Source organism: Quercus robur, chromosome 4, assembly GCF_932294415.1.
Source record: "Quercus robur chromosome 4, dhQueRobu3.1, whole genome shotgun sequence".
NCBI lineage: Eukaryota > Viridiplantae > Streptophyta > Magnoliopsida > Fagales > Fagaceae > Quercus > Quercus robur.
Window position 1 is genome coordinate 46,292,041 of NC_065537.1, and position 18,918 is coordinate 46,310,958.

General features: G+C 32.8%; 1 protein-coding gene across 1 annotated transcript; it reads right to left on the minus strand.

Moving 5' to 3' along the window:
* Window positions 1-7,526: 7,526 nt before the first annotated feature.
* Window positions 7,527-11,080, minus strand: LOC126722296 (protein SMAX1-LIKE 3-like). The gene is made up of 3 exons (XM_050425451.1): window positions 9,575-11,080; window positions 9,216-9,465; window positions 7,527-8,965 (listed from the first exon to the last, which is right to left on the minus strand). The coding sequence occupies exons 1-3, from the start codon at window positions 10,771-10,773 to the stop codon at window positions 7,823-7,825; spliced, it is 2,592 nt and encodes an 863-aa protein (XP_050281408.1). The 5' UTR covers window positions 10,774-11,080; the 3' UTR covers window positions 7,527-7,822.
* Window positions 11,081-18,918: the final 7,838 nt, after the last annotated feature.

Sequence of the window (18,918 nt, forward strand, 5' to 3'; positions counted from 1 at the left end):
AACTCGAGTTTGTGAAACTTAAGTTTGTTTTCTAACTCGAGTTCTAGAAACTCAAGTTATTTGAAAAAATAGTCTTCAAATTTACTGTGCTATTTTTTATGGAATTCTAGTTCCTGAAACTCGAGTTACATAAAAAATTGGTGGTTATTTTCCATGGAGCTCGAGTTTGTGAAACTCAAGTTACACGGAAAACTTGAGTTTCACAAACTCAAGTTTTAAAAACATGGTAAATCCCTAATTATTTCACAAACAGGGATAGATTTATACATATTTTGTCAATTAGTATACCTGTCCATTTTGGCATATGTATATATACACACACACAAATAAAAAAGTGGTTAACTTGATGCAAAGTCATGCTAGAACCAGGTCAATGAGCTAATTTATTATTTATCTTTTTCTAGTTAAGTGAGAACATTACTAATAGAAGACCAGCACAATCAAGTAAGAGGTCACGCCTATGTACTAATACAGTTGGTTGTCCGTGATAATGTACTAATGATTTTACCTGCACAACCCTCTACATTTCTTATGTGCACAGTGCTCCCATAAGTACACGTAATTGATCTTTAGACTTTATATGTAATATGTGTAATAAAATATAATCCAAATATTTATTGTGAAATATGGTAGGCTGCTAATGCTCCAGTTCAATGCATGCACTTTACACACCAGAATGGACCAAACCTGTATGGACGAACTCAATCAAGTCTTGTGTAAATTAAGAAAAATCAAATAATAATTTTAATCAATCTTCAAAAATATTATCTCAAAAATTACCAAGCCACAATATCAATCATGCAATGATGCACAAGAACACAAAAATATATGTGAAAAACCTTTTCTCCTTTGAAAGGAAAAACTACAAAATAAACTATATATAATTTCACTATTATAAAATCAATTGCAATATCTAGCTTTTTCAAGAAATCAAAAATTTAAACCCTTTCTCCTTAAAAGGAAAAACTAAAAAATAAACTCTAAATAATTTCACTATTATAAAATCAATTACAATATCTTTTCTAAGAAATCACAAATTTATCCACATGCGTATGTTTCATAACTAAAAAAAAATAACCTGTTTTTCTTTACTCTCATGTACACTCACTAAACTCATTGCGACAATACTGTCTTCTTTCTACACAAAGCTTACTGCGGTTTCTTCTTCTTTCTTCACTTTGCAACATCAAAAAAAACTTCACAAATTTTCTTTGATTTGTACACTTTACAAAAAAACGTTGTCAATAAATCCCAAACCTTGTTGTCTCTCTCCTTACACTACCTCCCAAGTGAAAATGTTTTTTCTTTTTTTTACTCTTGGTTTCATACCCCTTTTTTTTTTTTTCCTTCTCTCCCCATAGTGGAGAACCATGAGCCAGAGCCTTTAAATTCTTTGCAGTACAATTTTTTTTTCATAATACTCAATTCCACAAAGGGAATGTGTTGCTTCTATAACAAAAACTAAGCTTTTCTTCCACTCCATGAAATAGACTTTTCTTCAACACCAAGAAAACCCAATAAATAAATAAATAACAAAATTAATTTTTCCTTCTTCAATTAGGAAACCTAATTTGCTTTCTGAGTCACAATAAAAATTTGAGTCAATTTTCCAACACGGCCGGCCATCTAATGGACAATCAAAGTATATTTCAATACTTGATCAGTAAGATAGACTTAAGTTAAGTATCGTCACTTATGCTATCTGATTAGTTCCTTTTTGACTTTAAAAATATCATATTGAATGTTGTCTAAATCCCATAAGAAGAGATCACTGATACATCTTCAATTAATAATTAATTTTACAAATTGGTGGTTTTAGATTAGTACTCCGTTATTTCTCAAAGATTTTAAATAAAATTTATTAGATAATTTCAAAACATAGTTCTATGCTTAAATATATTAATTATTTATAATAATTAGTTGATATTCCTTGCAATGTATGACTACGAGATATATATATATATATATATATATATATATGATTCAAAAGACTTACTTTAATTACATCTTCATTGAAATACTAACATTTTTACAACAACAAACAATATCAATATGTTTAACAATAACAATAACAATACCAATAAAAAAAAAAAAAAAAAAAAAAAAAACAATCATCATAATACTAAAACCTCCTACAACATAAAAAATAATGAGTAACAATAACAACCTCATTATTTTCCTCACTAAGAAGAGGACCATATGTGACCAAATCCCTATCATTATCAAATGATATTTGTATGTTTAATAATATGAACAAATCAACAAACCAAAAAAAAAAAAAAAAAATTAAAATTATGCATAATATTTTTGCATAAAAGTTTTTCATAAAATTTAATTATATTATGTAAGGTGTTTAAATGTTAGGTGATTGTGGTATGCCCCTTCAGAGTTCCTCTAACTCTTCTTTCTTGTAGAATTTTGTTTGTGATGGTTAAAATCGATATGTTATATCTCGTATGTACATCAAAGACATTGAAAAACATCCTATTAGACGATTTCTACTACCATATGATTAATTATAATCTTTAAACTTGGTGCTAATATTACTATTAGCTACCTAATCAGAAGAAATATGTCTAAATTTAGTAGAATACTCTTCAAAGAACACAATCATTTGTCCAGACACCAATAACAATGCCAATAATTGTAGCGATAGAGATTTGATCTAGAAGGATTTTTGGTTTGGATCATTTAACTGGTGGGAAATATTATATTATATTAAACCTATCAAAATTTTAAAAATTAAAAGCAATTGATATTTGAAATGTCATTGGCAATCTAAGTCCACATCATCAAGGAAACCAAAGGAGAACTCTAAGAGCTGAAATGATACAAACTCAATTTTTTCCACTTATGTCAATTAATGTAATATTACTTGCTATGAAAATAAATGAGATAATGAAAAGAAGTATGCATAAACATTAAACATTAAACATGAACATAAATTGGAAGATAAATCTTCTTAAATTTAAATTGTCATTTAATTTGAACAAAAATAGTTTGATATTATTTGTTATTAATTTTTCTGAATATTAATTGCTAGTTTTTTATTGATATTTGTTAGGCTAAGTTGCTTTGGAATATTTTGAATAAAAGAAAATTAAAAACCAGTCACATTTGTTAATCCAAATCATTTCTTGATCATCTAAAAAATGTTGCAACAATTTAATACTAGATTATTATAATAACAATGTTAGTGTATTCATGTTGATTATATGTATATTTTGAGTAAAAAAAACAAAGTGGGCAAGATGAAAGGGCGAATTTTATAATATGTGCAGGTGGTGTTGCCGAAAAGAAAAATCAAGATCTACTTTTATGATGCTGGAACACGTGCAGTTTTGATTTTTCAAATTAGGGTTTAAAGAATTGTACCTTTGGTGCATCTACGTGAAATAATCAACAAGAAACCTTGAATCCTTAAAGCGTAATTGAAATCCTCGTAACTTAATCTTGGAATTTCCTTGATCTTTACTTCAATGACCATACAATTGCTTGGGGGATTGAGCTCTCATTTTCAAGAACAAAGCCCTTAGCTGTTTGCCTCTCGAAAAATCTTGAAAATATTATTTTCTTTCTCCCTTGGCAGCGGTGTATCACTTAAAGAGAGGAGAGAACTATTATTGGATTAGTTATCAGGCTAGCCTATGTGAGCTTTTAAAATCCGACTTAAAGTGAGACAAAAGGGAAATAAAAATAGAGAAATACTAATGGATGCCCTTAAGGCAATAGTTAACAATCCATTTAAAGAAAGTTTTCATGAAAAAAGAAAAAAAAAAACAATTAATTTTTTGACAGTTTTTTTAATTCCCCATGAAAGTGGTGTCAAAACTTTCATAAAATAAATTATAAATCATTGCCCTGAGAACATTTGTTAGCATGACCCGTAAAAAAAATAACTCTAATGGCCTAGGGCATTGGGTTTACTGTTAACTCATGACAAGTCCAAAGTTATCATTAACCATAATTATCTATACTATCTATAACAGGATTCCCCTTTTTGGACTGGATTTTTATATAGTTCAGAAATGTGCCTAGACCCTAGGTTTAATAGGGACAAAACTTGAGAACAACCCGATAAAAATACATTTCCAACTCCACATAAAATGCTTACAAAATATGATATTCTCCTACTAATTCATGTCTTCAAAACAAACTTATCCAAAAATTAAAATTTAAAACAAAAAAACTTCTCATACCACTTCGATATTTCCCTCAAGACCACATTCCAACTTTGCCTTTTTTTTTTTTTTTTTTAAACTTTATCAAGACTTGCCGATTTCTTTTATTTAATTTTTCTATTTTTTTTTTGAATTTCTAGTTTCCTTAATTCCTAATCTCACATACACTAGACCAAAAAAAAAAAAAGCGCCTCATTGCACGCACAAAGCGCATGTGATGAGGCTAGTTCTACTATAAATTTATGATATTGCACTCTAGGTCTTTATGTGATTTCTTAAATCATTGAAAGACTCCATTAAATAGCATTTAAGCCTTCCATGAAATCATCCATAGTGAAATAAAACCAATGGTTATTGTGACTTTGTAAATCACTACATCTGAAGTCCTCAATTTAATCTCTTGATTATTCTTACATTCTTGTAGAATCAAATTCTATTTAATATAAATTTTAGTAACTCCATACTAAATTAGTCAAGTTGACATTCTAAATGATCAATTCCCATTAAATCTATCTCAAATGGATGTTTTGTTATCTCTTATTGAGATTACAAATTTTGTCTTGAGGAAAAGTGTTTCCAACATGTTACATACAATTACCCAACGTACTGAAGTTTGGCCGTACAAGATCTTACTCTGGCATACATCAAAGTACCCAACATTTGGATTGTTTGAAACAAAGCAACAACTGGTATTAACAAAGAGAGAATTGGCAAAAATAAAGAAACAACAAGTGGCACGGACACAAAGAAGCTCAAAAAGAGACACAACATCAGTTAAAGGAAAATTAGAGAGAATTACAGCGTAAATAGATCATATAATATTTAGTCAGCTAAATTAGAAAAGAGAAACTAATAATGTACCAATGATTTTACTTGCATAACCCTCTAAATTTTCTTATATGCACAATGCTCGCACAAGCACACATAATTGATCTTTAGAATCTATGTATGCATTAAAATAAAATCCAAAATTTATTGTAAAAGTAGGCTGCTAATGCTCCACTTTTATGCCTGCACTTTACCACCTCTTAGAAGTTTTGGTTTTGCATTCAAAAAGTGGAAAAAGATGGAGACTAGAGTTGGGACAACTAAAGAACTGCCCATGTGAAATTTTAAGCTTAAATATATTAATTATTAAGAAATATCATTTCTTAGCATTTTAAGGACAAGCTATATATTGCTTTAGATTTTAGACTCTCTCCTATTTCATGTGGAAATCTCATTGACGGTCAGAGATCACCACTTATGTTTATAACTTCAGTTCAGTTTTCAACTTTCTTTTTTTCCCCCTCTTTTTACTTTCTTTTCTAGACCACTGATTTCTTATAGGCAGGGGAAGGTATATAGAACTTTAAACAAAGCAAAAAAATTTGAATTGAGATGGAATTCTCTACTTCTTTCCGTTTGTTTTGCGCGTCTCACGTCCATGTTTTACGTGTTTTTTTTTTTTCCAACTCAGCGCCTCTTGCACTATTCATGGGACATGAACAATGCAATTAGGCATATGAACAGTAATTTTAAAAGTGAACAGTAATCGAAAAATGATTTTTTGTTGTTTTCAGTTTTCAGCAAAATAAGCAGTATCCAAACGCACACTTTGTTTTCTCTTAAAAAAAAACCATAAATACTAGCTTGACCATAAAGAAAGAGCTCTATTACATGGCCAATTGTTAACTTTTAGATAATCCAGTGCCATATGTTTCTAAACAATGTGACACTTAAGGAATCTGAAACATGAAGCGCACAATTGAGCTTAGGGAATTAGATTAACTCAGAAGCATCAAATAAATGAAGCATATTTGAAAATAATAAAGATGTTGGAAAGAAGCTTGTGTATCTGTCAAAACATAAACAAGATTGTTCAGAACATAATAGATGTAAAAAGATAATGACATCATAAAAAGAAGTAAGAAGAATTTTAAAAAGTAGAGAAATCATGCATAATAAGTGAGGTAAGCAACTCAATGACACTGTATTTCAAAAGTAACATTAAATAATTCTCCAATAATTGTTGTGTATTCCTAAATTCCTTAAACATCTTATAATTTTCATGATTATGTTTGTGATTCTAGTGTTAAAATTTGTGATGATTAATTGCTTTAATCGTGTTATTCTAAAGTAAGAACATATATGGTCTACAGATTAGATGCTTCTCATTGTCTTTATATTGATTTTGCTTATATGTTATTGATTGCCAATACTTTTCAAAGATGAGAATGTTAGGTCCTAATACCAACCGCATAAAGACAAAAAAAAAAAAAGTGAAAATAACCTCTCCATTTATGAAAAGTGATATGCGTTTTAATAAATCTTGTGGAAGATTTTCCTATTCCCTTAATAAAGTAGCCATGCCTTTACAATTCAATCACGTTATGAATCAGTCCTTTATTTTGCCTTTTGATTTCATTTGTTCCCCTTTTATTTCATTTCTGTCAAAGCTTTTTTCTACTGTATATAAGGAACTGTGTGGTTTCAGAAATCGTTTATGGAGTTTTATGTTCAAACAATGTCATAACTTTGTCTCATCAGTTTCTCTTTGCAGTAAAGATAAGAGATTAGGCCAATAAAGTGCTTATATGATGTACCCAATTCCCTTTATAACATTATGCAGTCAATGACCATAGTATTTGAATTGGAAGTACTTTGATTGGTCGAATGTGGCCCAATTGCATGCGCCTTGCCCCCATTTTTTTTTGAAAGGGCATGCATCTTGCACTCGGCTCACTGTTGATACAAGATATACTTCTATGGGAATTTGGGGAGTACAGGAATTGGGAAGGTCATCCAACTTAAAAGAATAGATGGATTTTCCACATTGTAAAAGGCTTTTCAAATCTAATAAACAATAGCAACTTTGCCTCACAAGATCTTAACACAACTACCAAGGGATGCTTTCTTATAATTACTTAATGTAAAATAGTGGATGTAAATAAGTATAAGATGATATTTACCCTTAATTTTTAGGAGTTTTTAAGATATTTTTTTTTCCTTATTGTGAATGGTTAGATACGAGGAGGCATGAGTTGTTTGTTTAACTCTATCAATGAACCTAGTAACAATACCAAGTACTTAATATTTTTCACAATTTTTTTTTCTTCACATTTTGACATAGCTTGTTATAATTGGTGCATCATAAAAATGATATCAATAGTGGATTAGGTGAAAGTGATGTTAAATTTTCATAGATTCACAATAGACCATATCGACAATTATGAAAAAAAAATTGAGAAAAATGTTGTGTTCTTAAATGTTGTGTACAGAACATCAACCTTATTGCAGAATCATATTCTTTTCTGGTTTGACAACTGGAGGAGGAAATGAAGAAAGATTATTTTAGCTGATAAATGGATGTAATTAGAGTCATAAATCCCAAATATAAAGTACATTTGAGAATGAAGCAACCTGTTACACGCAACATGAAGATGAAAGATACAATAATATACACATCGAACTACATGGCTAAATCCTACCCCCCTAACACCGGAATATCCTTTAAAATCTGTATTTTTTTTTTCCATTTTGTTCTTCTATCCCTCCCCCAAATCTATATTAAAAAGTGACAAAGAAAAAAAACATAAGTAAAAACAAAAACAAAAAGTATCAGCCAAAACAGAAGATCAAGTGTTCCCTCCTATGACAAACTACAATTCTTGAATTTTGAAAACAACTTTCTTATCCACAGATTCCAAAATACCACTGTTACCAACTGAGTGTTCATCTCCATTGTCGTCTTCAATGGCAATATTCAAATCAAGTGAGACACCTGAGCTTTTCTCCTCTGAGTCATCCTCATTGTTTTTTTCTTCATTCTCAGCAAGTTTTTGTCTTCTTCGTGGAGAACAAGCTCCAGACACTGAACTGAAACTTTCACAACTGAAAATGATAATGGCATCCATAAGAGAAACAGTTTCACCACCTGGAACAGTTATTCTTCCACTTTCAATTGCTTGCTGAATACCCTTTCGAGAACAGTAATCGATTTGATCCACATCTTCCATGAAGAACACTCGGTGCGGATTCTCATTCACGGCTTCACCAAGTCTTTCAAGATAGCTGCAACCAAGTTCATCTCTTGTCCTTTTATGTTTGGATTCTTCACTTGAATCAGCTCTAGTTGAAGAGAAGCTACTCAAAGGAATGGAAACAAAGTTGCTAGGAGAGCCAAAAACGAGTTTAGCTAGCTCCCTTGAAATCTTTTCTTTGCCATCATTATCAGCACCTAAGAAGAACAGCCAAGTCTCTTCTTTGTTCTCTCTATCTTTCGCATTGCCTTTCCTTTTGTTCATTCCAGACCTGCACTGAAGAATAGTTGTCGCAATCTCAGGAATTATGTCTTTCTGCCAAGAAGCCTTTTTCTCTAATGCATCGCACAGTATCTTCATGTTCTCAGCATTGAGCTCTCTGAACATATGAAGGCCAACCATGTCTTCCATTACTTCACTTGAAGATGCTGAGTTAGGGCTAGAATTTGGATTTGACAGAAGGTCTGGCTTAGGGGCATTTCTCTCAGGCATGAACATTCTTATATCGCTCTCATTGTTTTCATCACTAATTTCAGATACCCAGAACGGCTTTTCTTTCTGCACCAGCTTGGATTCAAAGGTGTGTGGCCAATTTAGGTAGGTCTGATGCAAGTTAGGTTTGCGGTCATGCAAAGAGATTGATGCTGAGGAAGGAGATGATGAAGTCAAAAAGATACTTTTCTCAGCAAAATGGGGTTGCTTATGGCCTGAACTGCAGAATGAATTCCATTTCTTGCACAGATCCCTGACAGTGACACATTCCTGCATTAGAGAGAGAGAAAGAAATATTAGTTTTAAAAGTAATTCAACATGGAACAATATTTTTTCTTTTTCAATGAATGACATTCCGACTCTGACAATAATGACTGATAAATCACCACACATCTCAAAAGTTTAGAATGTAAGGAATAAGTTATAATAAATTACCACGTCCCAAAAATGTAAATTATTAAAAAATAGTAAATTTAATTATTTAATTATTATTCTAATAATGACAAGGTACGAAGTAAACCTGATCACTGCCGGAGTCTTTTCTGCGGTCTTCTTTCTCCTGTCGGAGCCATGAAGGCAAGTTTGAGCTGGTGGAAATAGTTGTGGTAGTCTCCTTATTACGAAAGCTGCTACCAATGCTTTGAGCTTCTCTGTTGAAATTGATCACACAATCCGTGCAGCAAGTTAGGTGCTTATCATATCCTGTCTCTAGCATTTGCCAGCCAGCCCCATTATTGGATACCTTGCTTCTCACCTGAGCTTGAAAATCACTGAACAAAGCAACATCGTGTTAGCATCAAAAACCCACATAGAGAAATTAACAACAACAAAAATTACTAGTTGTTCTTGAAATTTCAGCATAATACATATCAAATTTACCTTTCAAGGTTAAGAGTTAGGCTCAAGCTACCAAGTGGGATAGTAAGAGGGTGAAGCTCCCAGATAGACTCCAGAGAAGGGCGACCTGTTTTACATCTCATGTAACTCTGAAAAGTTGCAATCCCCAAAAGCCACAATCTTCCGGTTTCCCCAATTCCACACACCAATCTTTTAAGCTCCATGATTATTTGCTCCACAGGACAGTAGTAGTTTCTCCTTTCTTCACCATAAGCTGACCACAGCTCAGCAATCCATTTGAGATCTCCCAAATACAGGACAACCTCTCTGCCAATATAGCTTTTCACAAGGCACCCAAGCTCCATTAGCTTCTGTTCAACATCTTCTTTGGATGGGTTCCTCAGAGAAAATTGAGGAAGACTAATGAATTGGGCATACCTCAACTCTCCTGGAACATTGCCTCTTTCAAATTTATCCATCACTCCCCTAACCACACTCTCAGCACTAGCTAGACACTCTCCTACAACAACAATGTTTCTTTTTCTTTTGTTTGACAATTCATTCAACACACTCATTACATCTTCACTCCTAGCTTGTTCAAAGGGCTTAGCTAGTGACACGTTGAACTGACTAGAAGGTGGAGCAAGAGGCAGATTACTACCAAGAACTAGAGGCTTGGTGTTTTCTTTGGAATGGCTACTCATAGTAGGACTTTGATTTTGAGAACAAATCTCTAAAGAAACAGCTTGCTCTACCCTATTTTTCACTTGGGTGCTCGAAAAACCAGCCTCTCTCATGACTCTACTAACACTTGGGTCATCTAAAATAGAGATAATGAGCTGTTCTAACTCTATTTTGAGGGCTAATATGGGTTGTTGCTGGTTTTCAATAGAGCCACGGCGTTGATGTGCCTGTGCACGCTTGAAGGCTGCAACCAAGGCATTGGAGAGGGAAGGATTGAGATAGTGAGGGCCTAATAATGGGCTTGGCGAAGAGGCAGGGAGGCGGTTGAGAGCAACATTGAAGCAAAGCTCTAAGGCCTTGCATTGGAGGGGATGAGAATGGGATTGAAGGCAAGCCCTCCTAAGAAGACCAGTAGAAGATGCAAGCATAGCACTTGCAACATGGAGAGGAGTCACTTGTGCATGACCCCGGCGTTTAGCAAGGGTGACTGCTTGTTTCACTATGTTTGTTGCCTCAGCAGTTAGACCCTGCTGTAAACTACAAAATCCTTGTCTCATCTTGTTAATCAGTATTGAGTATTCACTCCCACAAACCTATATATAAATAAAGAAAGGACAGTTAAGGCTCTAACTGGATGGGCTTGATGGGTTAAAATATGTTTTGGGACAATTTTGCTTAAGTCAGGATAACAATATGAGAAAGTAGTTTACTGGAGTTTGTTTTGGTTGAGAGTGAAGAGGGTGCGTGTTAGATTATAAGGGATGTGGGTTTGTGCCTTTCTTGTTAGTGAGGGAAATTTTGGCTTTGTATGTGAAAGTGGATTGCATGTGATGCAACTTTGCCGCTTTCTCTCTCTCTCATGACATAAAGGAATGTGGATAATTAAAAGTTGGTCTCAACAATATTGTGGGAACTATAAAATATATCTCACAGCACTGAGCTTTAAACACAAGGAATGGAATAATCACTTTTGTTAAGAATAAGCTCAAAACTAGATGATGAAAAGAGAAAGAGAAAAGAAGGTGGAAAAAGAGAAATAAAGGGGAAAGTGTGGGTCGTCCACCAATAACGAGACCTGAGAAAAAGATTGGAGGACTGTCTGTCTGTTTGAAGGGATTGGGAACTGTGGTTCTGCTTTTTTTTCTCTTTTCTTCTGTGTTCTCGAAGAAGAAGAAGAAGAATAATGCCTTTGATGATTGATTGAGGTATGGATCACAAATAACAAACCACTTGAATATTGCCATTAAACCAATGTAAAAAATTAGCTCTCTCTCTTCATTTCCAAAAAAGTATGCTTTGAGGCACCCTTTATTTTAAAATCATGGGTTTTTGTTTGCCGAAATTTTGCATTGACAGTTTGGAAATTCAAGCTTTATTTCTTTCTCATACATGAAAGCATCTTCACACACATTTTGTGCATGTTTATAAACGTCTTTTCCAATTATTAGTTTGTTTTTCCTACAATTTTTTGAAATGTACTACATTCATACAATAACAAACAATAATGAACAACTTTTGGTTGTCATCACCATCCTAACATCATCACAATAATTAACTTCAAATTCCAAATTATTTCCCATGGTCACATGCACAGAGAACCTCTCTAAGACATTAAACCAAATACAGCTAAGGTAATCAAAATATTGGGAAAAAACAAAAACAAAAAACAAAACCAATGCGTGTATGTCTATATATATAATAAAATTCATTAAAAAAAAAAAAACCATAATTGTAAATGCAGACACTCATTTTGTGCCTTGCTAACAATTTTAACCCCCTATTACCAATGATAACATTATAGGAACTGTTGTCCATGTTTCAAAGTATTTGGGTATGTGACACATATCTCATTTTGAATACAAATCTTTTGTTCCACTTTTTATGTTTTATTTTATTCTCCACCAACTATGGTATGTCATGTGTTTAATATATATATATATTCATTTTTGTGGGGGCCGTTTTTGTTGTGGGGTGGGAAACTCTTCAGCTCACGCTTATAAGGCAAAGGGGGGAAGGAGATTTCTTCGATGTGGGACGCACATAAAAAAGTGGAGTGGGAGTACAAGAGTTTCCCACTCCACAACAAAAACAGCCCCAACAATTTTAAACTTGGATTATTTTATAAAAAATGTCAAACAAATATATGATAAATTATAATTGGTGAAATATAAAGAGGAATACAAAAAATGGGACATAAGATTTACGTTCTCTTGCTATAGATACTATTGGGAGTACACATGTGGGTAAAAAGGCTTGCAAGGAGAAAAGTTAAAGAAGTTGAGAATTTATTTTTTTAATTTTTTATTTTTTTATATAAGATAGAAATTCTATTATAGTCTAATTTAAGTGTTTATGTATGTTAAGCTCCCTCTTAGAGACTTGAATTCCGACCCTTGCCCCCCCACACCCCACAAACACTTATATTTGTGGAGTGACCACCAAGGGTGCACAGTTGTAGAAGTTAAGAAATTGATATAACATAATTAGGTCCAAACTCTTTATTTATTTATTTATTTTTTTTTTGAAGAGAGGTATGGGAGAGTATGAGGTGGAGTTCTAACCATAAACATTAACATCACAAATAATGATACTACCATTGGGCTATTACCTCAACACCAACTAGGCTCAAACTTATAGGCTTAAATTTTTATTTAAGTGGTGTTCTGATGTGTTCTTTTAAGACCTTAAGTCTCGTAAATGTGTTAATCTTTGTAACAAGTAACATAAGAGATAATGGTGCTGTGTGGCAAGGTTGTTAAGGTTCTTTTTTCAGTTGATGTTGGGCGTGCATCGTACAAGGTAAGCCCATAAAGCCCATGTGGATGATCTTTGACAATGCCCAACAATGTAGTATTAATCAATGGGGCTAAGATCAAAGAAGAATGATGTAGTGCCAGCTTCCCATGGAGATGGATATTCAAGATTCTCAATTAGGATTTTTCCAAAGTGTTCTCTCCCCAACTGCCCAACATATACAATGTATGATGCTCTTGGAGGGATCATGGGGAATTAATTTCAAACATTATAGAGCGTTGAGAAGTGATCTAAGTACTAAGGGATGTTACTAGAAACCACTCCCCGTGTGCGAATTAACATGAACATTCCCGAGACCCAAAATTTCATATATAAATAGGGATGAAACCTTATCATCCTATATAACCATTGAGCATTCCCTTTGTCAACATATTTTGGTATTTTGTTACTTAATTTTTATTTTTATTTTTTGTTGATACAAGGACGGACTTAATTTTGTTGTAATTAGAATATTAGACCAAATTGTATGAATCAATCAATATATAAAAGAAGAGAAATCATGTGGGAGAGCATGAGGTTTTGACATGTGGCGTTCTCTATAAAAAGAATTGAAATACTCTTAAACCACATCAGAGATAAGAACAAATTTAAAAATAAAGACTCTTTATTTCTTTTAGTTCAATGTTTCAAGACTAACTTTTGTTACATTTTTTATTCAATGTTTTAAAACTACTATTTGTTTCATTTGGTTCAATGTTTCAAGACTTTTGCTCTCTCTTAAACACAAAAAACTCTTTGTATTTCTATTAACCATTTTCATTTCTACTTCTTTATATACACATGCCCACAACCCTTCATGCCATCTCATCTCAAACACACTCAGACCAAAACCGATATTATTTACCTTCAATCTTTCAACAACACCTACATAGCTTTCACATTATCGTACCATTTGATCTTAACTCATATGAGTAGGCTATGACCATAGAAAGGGGCTTGCATTTTTTATTCAACGACGGTGTCTTACGATTTTGATGCTGAAGTTAGATGTTGTGGGTTTTGTAAAGGTTATGATTCACTTTGAGTCCTTGGGTGTTTGAGATTTTAGTTTAGGAAAGTCATAAATGTATTTTGTTTTAGAACTAAAAAAAAAAAATCTACTATTTTGTGTGATATGAGCCATAGTGATTAAAAAAAAAAAAAAAAAATTTGATGATGATTTCAAAGTATTTTCCACATTTGTTTTTAAAAAAGATATGGAAGCCCAACTAAAGACAATTAAATTTTGATAAATTGATGTGCTTTTAGCTAATTTCTCTTTATTTAATCACATTCTCTATATGTTGATACTTATAAATGATTTCCTTAATTTTATTGAGAAATGAATTGGGTGTTTGCAATTGAGGTCTCCATATTTGGTTGTGAGAATAGAGTGGTTGAGGAAGTATTTGGGAGGTTGTTTAAATTTAGATAACTTTAGGATATAAAATTATTTTATACTTTAAATTCTTATTTATAGATTTCAAGATCATTTAATTAGTTTAAAAAATAAAACATACTTTTAACAATAAATATTATAATATGTTATAACGCGCCTTATAGTGTTGTACAATTTTTTTAATAAAATATGAATTAGGAAAATCAAGATTCAAATATTCGACATTATTATACAACAAAATAAATAGGTCTTAATGTATATAAAAATAATTTCAAATGAAATTGTAAAGTAATCCGTGTATCGTGCGGGACATTACCTAATTGTAATAATTGATAGAATGATGTGCTTACATAGCTGGACAAAATACTCACCTTTTAATTAGGCATAATAAAATTGTCTAACCTTAAATTACTTGGGTTAGTTTTTTTGAAATTATGATGAGTTGAGTTGGATTGAGTATTTTTCCCATCTAACATGATTCAGTTGAGTTAAAAAATATATATCAAACAGGCCATTTTTCAACACAATTATCGTTCGAATAACGTTCTGGATACTACAAATGTAACACAACATTTACAAACTACAGGGTGACCAATCAAAATATTATAATTCTAACAATTATTTATTAAGTTTTTGAAATCAATTAATCACGCCATTTTCACATCAGTCTATATAAGTTATGAAGTAAAATTTGCAGTATTGTCGTTAAAATTTAAACTTGAAAACACGTCTGAATAAATAAATAACAAAGAAAAGAAGACGTCTGAATTTATGGTCGTGGGACACACGAGATTGGGAGAGGTCCGATGTGGAAAAGAGTTCAAACATTTTGGGCTTCTTGAAGTAATCACGTCAAGCATCTTGGGCTGTGGCAGAGGGCAGGCTATTGTGGGATAAGTATTGGAAGGAACTACCGAATTATCAGTAACTAGCCCAGTTTTGGTTCTGGGTCTACCAGAAGATTTTCTTGGGCAGGGAGAGTTCCAAATGTGGGCCCGAATCAAGTTAGCCTATTCATGTAAATGCGAGAATACAAATTCTTTGTCTCTATTTGGTTGTTCCAGTTTATACTCAATCAATCACAATTCGTAATGTATTCGTTTGATTTTTCTTATAATATAGTAAAATTTTAAAATGAAAAAAATACTAATTAAAAAAATCAAACACAGCATACCAAGTTCTTTAATTCATAATTCCTGATGCATCTGATTTAGAATTCATTGTTTATTAGAAAATCAAGAAATTTTCTTAGAGATTGAAGGTTGATGATGATATCATGTGCCCCCCAACAAACTTAGATAGAAGGTTTGTTAAAGGAAATTGTGAGAATCTTATGGGGTTTTTAGTTTATGGGTTGGTCTCATTTGGGAGCTGTAAGGGTTTCTGGTGGGGTGCTAATGTGATGGGAGAAAAGTGAGTAGAAATGAAATTTGACCATGTGGGCAACTTCACAGTTTCTTGTAAATGAATTAGCATTCGGATTGTATAAAATTGGCTATTTTACCATCTAAAATGCTACTTTATCTGTTATACCATATCATTTTACAACACACTTAAGCCTAACATCTCAAACACTCTTTTTTACAACTTTATTTAAAAATTCTTTTTTATTCATTATTTACTATTTCTTTATTATTTATTTTCCATCTCTCTCTCTCTCTCTCTCTCTCTCTCTCCTACAAGCAACCACCACCCTACAACCAAACTCTCAACACAGCAAACCCACCGGCTAGTATCGCCACCACAAACCCACATCAACCATCACAACCACAATAGTCACCACCACGCCACCACCAAAACCCATTAAAAAAAATCACCAAACAACCACTCACATTGCCAGCAAATCCACCAACTACCACAAACCCACATCAGCCACCACCGTGCCAACCACCAAAACCCATTGAAAAAAAAAACTACCAAACCAAAACCAAAACCAAAATTGCATTGCAAATTGCACAAGTCAACCACAATCAAACCAACACCTAGCTACCAACAGATTAGTGGAGACCGAACCGAAACCCACAACCCCAATCTTTGCTTCTCATCCCCCATCAATCTTTGCTTCTTTGTTCTATTGGCTTGGAGGCCTAACATCAACATCAAGGGATAGGAGAGAGAAAGAGAGAGAGAGAGAGAGAGTCTGAGATGAGATGACATGAGGAGGGGAGAGAGGTTAAAAGATAGAGAGGGAGTAAAGAGACCAACTGATAAAAAAATGAAGAGAGAGAAAGAAGGCATATATTTTAGGAGAGAGAGAATAACAAGTATTATTTTATTTTTCCAACTTTGCTACTGGTTCTATTTATAGGATGTTATTGTAGCTGTGTTGTATATTTTTTTTACAATTAGCCACCCAGGTAAGAGCATTCACAGCAAAGTTGCTAAAAGATATAGCTTATAGCAACTTAAAAAACTACTTTATCTATTTTACTACCTCATTTTACAAAATACCCTACATCAATGGTTTTATTTTAACATGCAAGACATTAAAATAATATAAATAACACAATAAAATAATATATCCAACACAATAAACACCAATCACAACCACCATTGCCACAATCACAATCACCGCCACAACCACGAAAACCACCACTCTGCCACAACCACAACCACCACCACCCAAAACCGCAACACTCAACTAACCCAATCCCTCCAAATTGCACCCCACCAAACCTAAAACAAAACAACCACCCAAAACCACCATCACTGACATCAGGCCACAACTCCTACAAATTAGAACCCCCACCACCCAAAATCAAATAACCCACCAAAACCTAGCCACACTTGCCAAACCACTGCAAGAACCATGAATTGAACCAACCAAAAATCACTGCGACACCCACTCCCACGTCCATCTAAAGTAAGTAACAAAGTTCTTGGGTTGATGCAGCAACCCATGAACTCGACCCACTCCCACAATCCACAACCAATAGCCCACAAAACCAACTCCAATCGCAAAACTAGCTACAACCACGAGACCCACCATCGCCACCGCCACCCACTCTCACAACCCACAAAACCCACCAATATCAACAACTTGCAACCCACAAACCAGGAACACAAATGCTGTTGCTAATCGAAGTGTGAGAAATGAAAAGGGTTCTGATCCAAATTTTTATTTCATGTAAAGCTCTTGTTTACCTTGTTGAAGGTAATAAAAGTGTAGTCCTAAATAAATACCCATAGTATTCTTTGAGGGAGGTGATCCTTAACTTTTGAGAGAGTGTTGTGCTTCTAAAAGATGTAGCTTTTTATTGTAAAAGCTATTAATGGTGAGATAGACTTAATATTATTTAATAATAATTGGGTCTTAGTGGATCTACTTCTAGTTTCAAAACCAATTGGTTGAAAGCGGTATTCAAAATAAAATATAAAATATTTTGGTCTAAGGTTATTAGTAAAAGGTTTGAAACAAAGAGAAAAGATAGATAATTTGATATCTATGCACTAGTAACTATTTGTATAATTAGTTTGATATCTTTAAAACCATTCATTTAATTTTAACAAAATTCACTATATTTGATTATTCCATTTTGATGTATGTAATTACTATGTGTGTATATATGTGAATTTTAGAATAGTTGAGAACCCAAAACTATAGGGGTTTAGAAACTCAAATTGTGGAATTATGAAATCCATAAACTCATAAAGATGCTTATGTGCATTAAAGATGTGCTTGTATGATGGATTGAGAATTAACATCAAGGGATGTTAAATTCATTGTGGTTAGATTCTGTCATGTGCGGTAGATGTCTCAAAATTTTAATCAAGCACATGTTGTGATTCTATTTTAAAAGTATCTCGTCATAAGATAAAGAGAGTACAAGTGAGTTTATTAAATGAACATTCAAGGATCAATAATTAAAACATTGGGTTGTGTGTCCACATATAATTTGAGTATGCATCATATAGATGTAAAATGACTTTCTTAAATGGTGATTTTGGTAAGGAAGTTTGCTTGAAAACCTTGTGGGTTTTTTCTTTCTTAAATAACTAAATGAAACTCTTTTATGAATGAGAATCAAGTAAAGAAATATAATAGAGATTTGCACTATATTAATCTCATTGTTGAGATTGATGATATCCCATTTTGTTGAGATTAGTTTTGTCTCATTCCTTTGGGAATTGTGTTATCTCATTGTCTTGAGATTTGTATTGAGAATTTGCTTATTAGATTTTAATATCGTTAAAGAAGCAAAGACTTGTTGATTCCAATATAAAATTAAGAGATTACTAGAAGAGCGGTTGCATAGCTTGAGTTTGCTAGTGTATTAAATACATGTTGCGTATCATGCATGGAACAAAACTAGACATTGCCTTCACAATATACAGACTTTCAAGGAATTTAAAATTCGAGGTTGATCATTAGAAAGTAATTAATTGTGATGAATATCGATAAAATAGAATATTCAAAGTTAATTTTGTAATTTATGTGAGTGATAAAATCTATGTCTAGTTAGATATTCACTGCATGTGGGGGTGCTATGTGTAATAAGATGTATTTCTT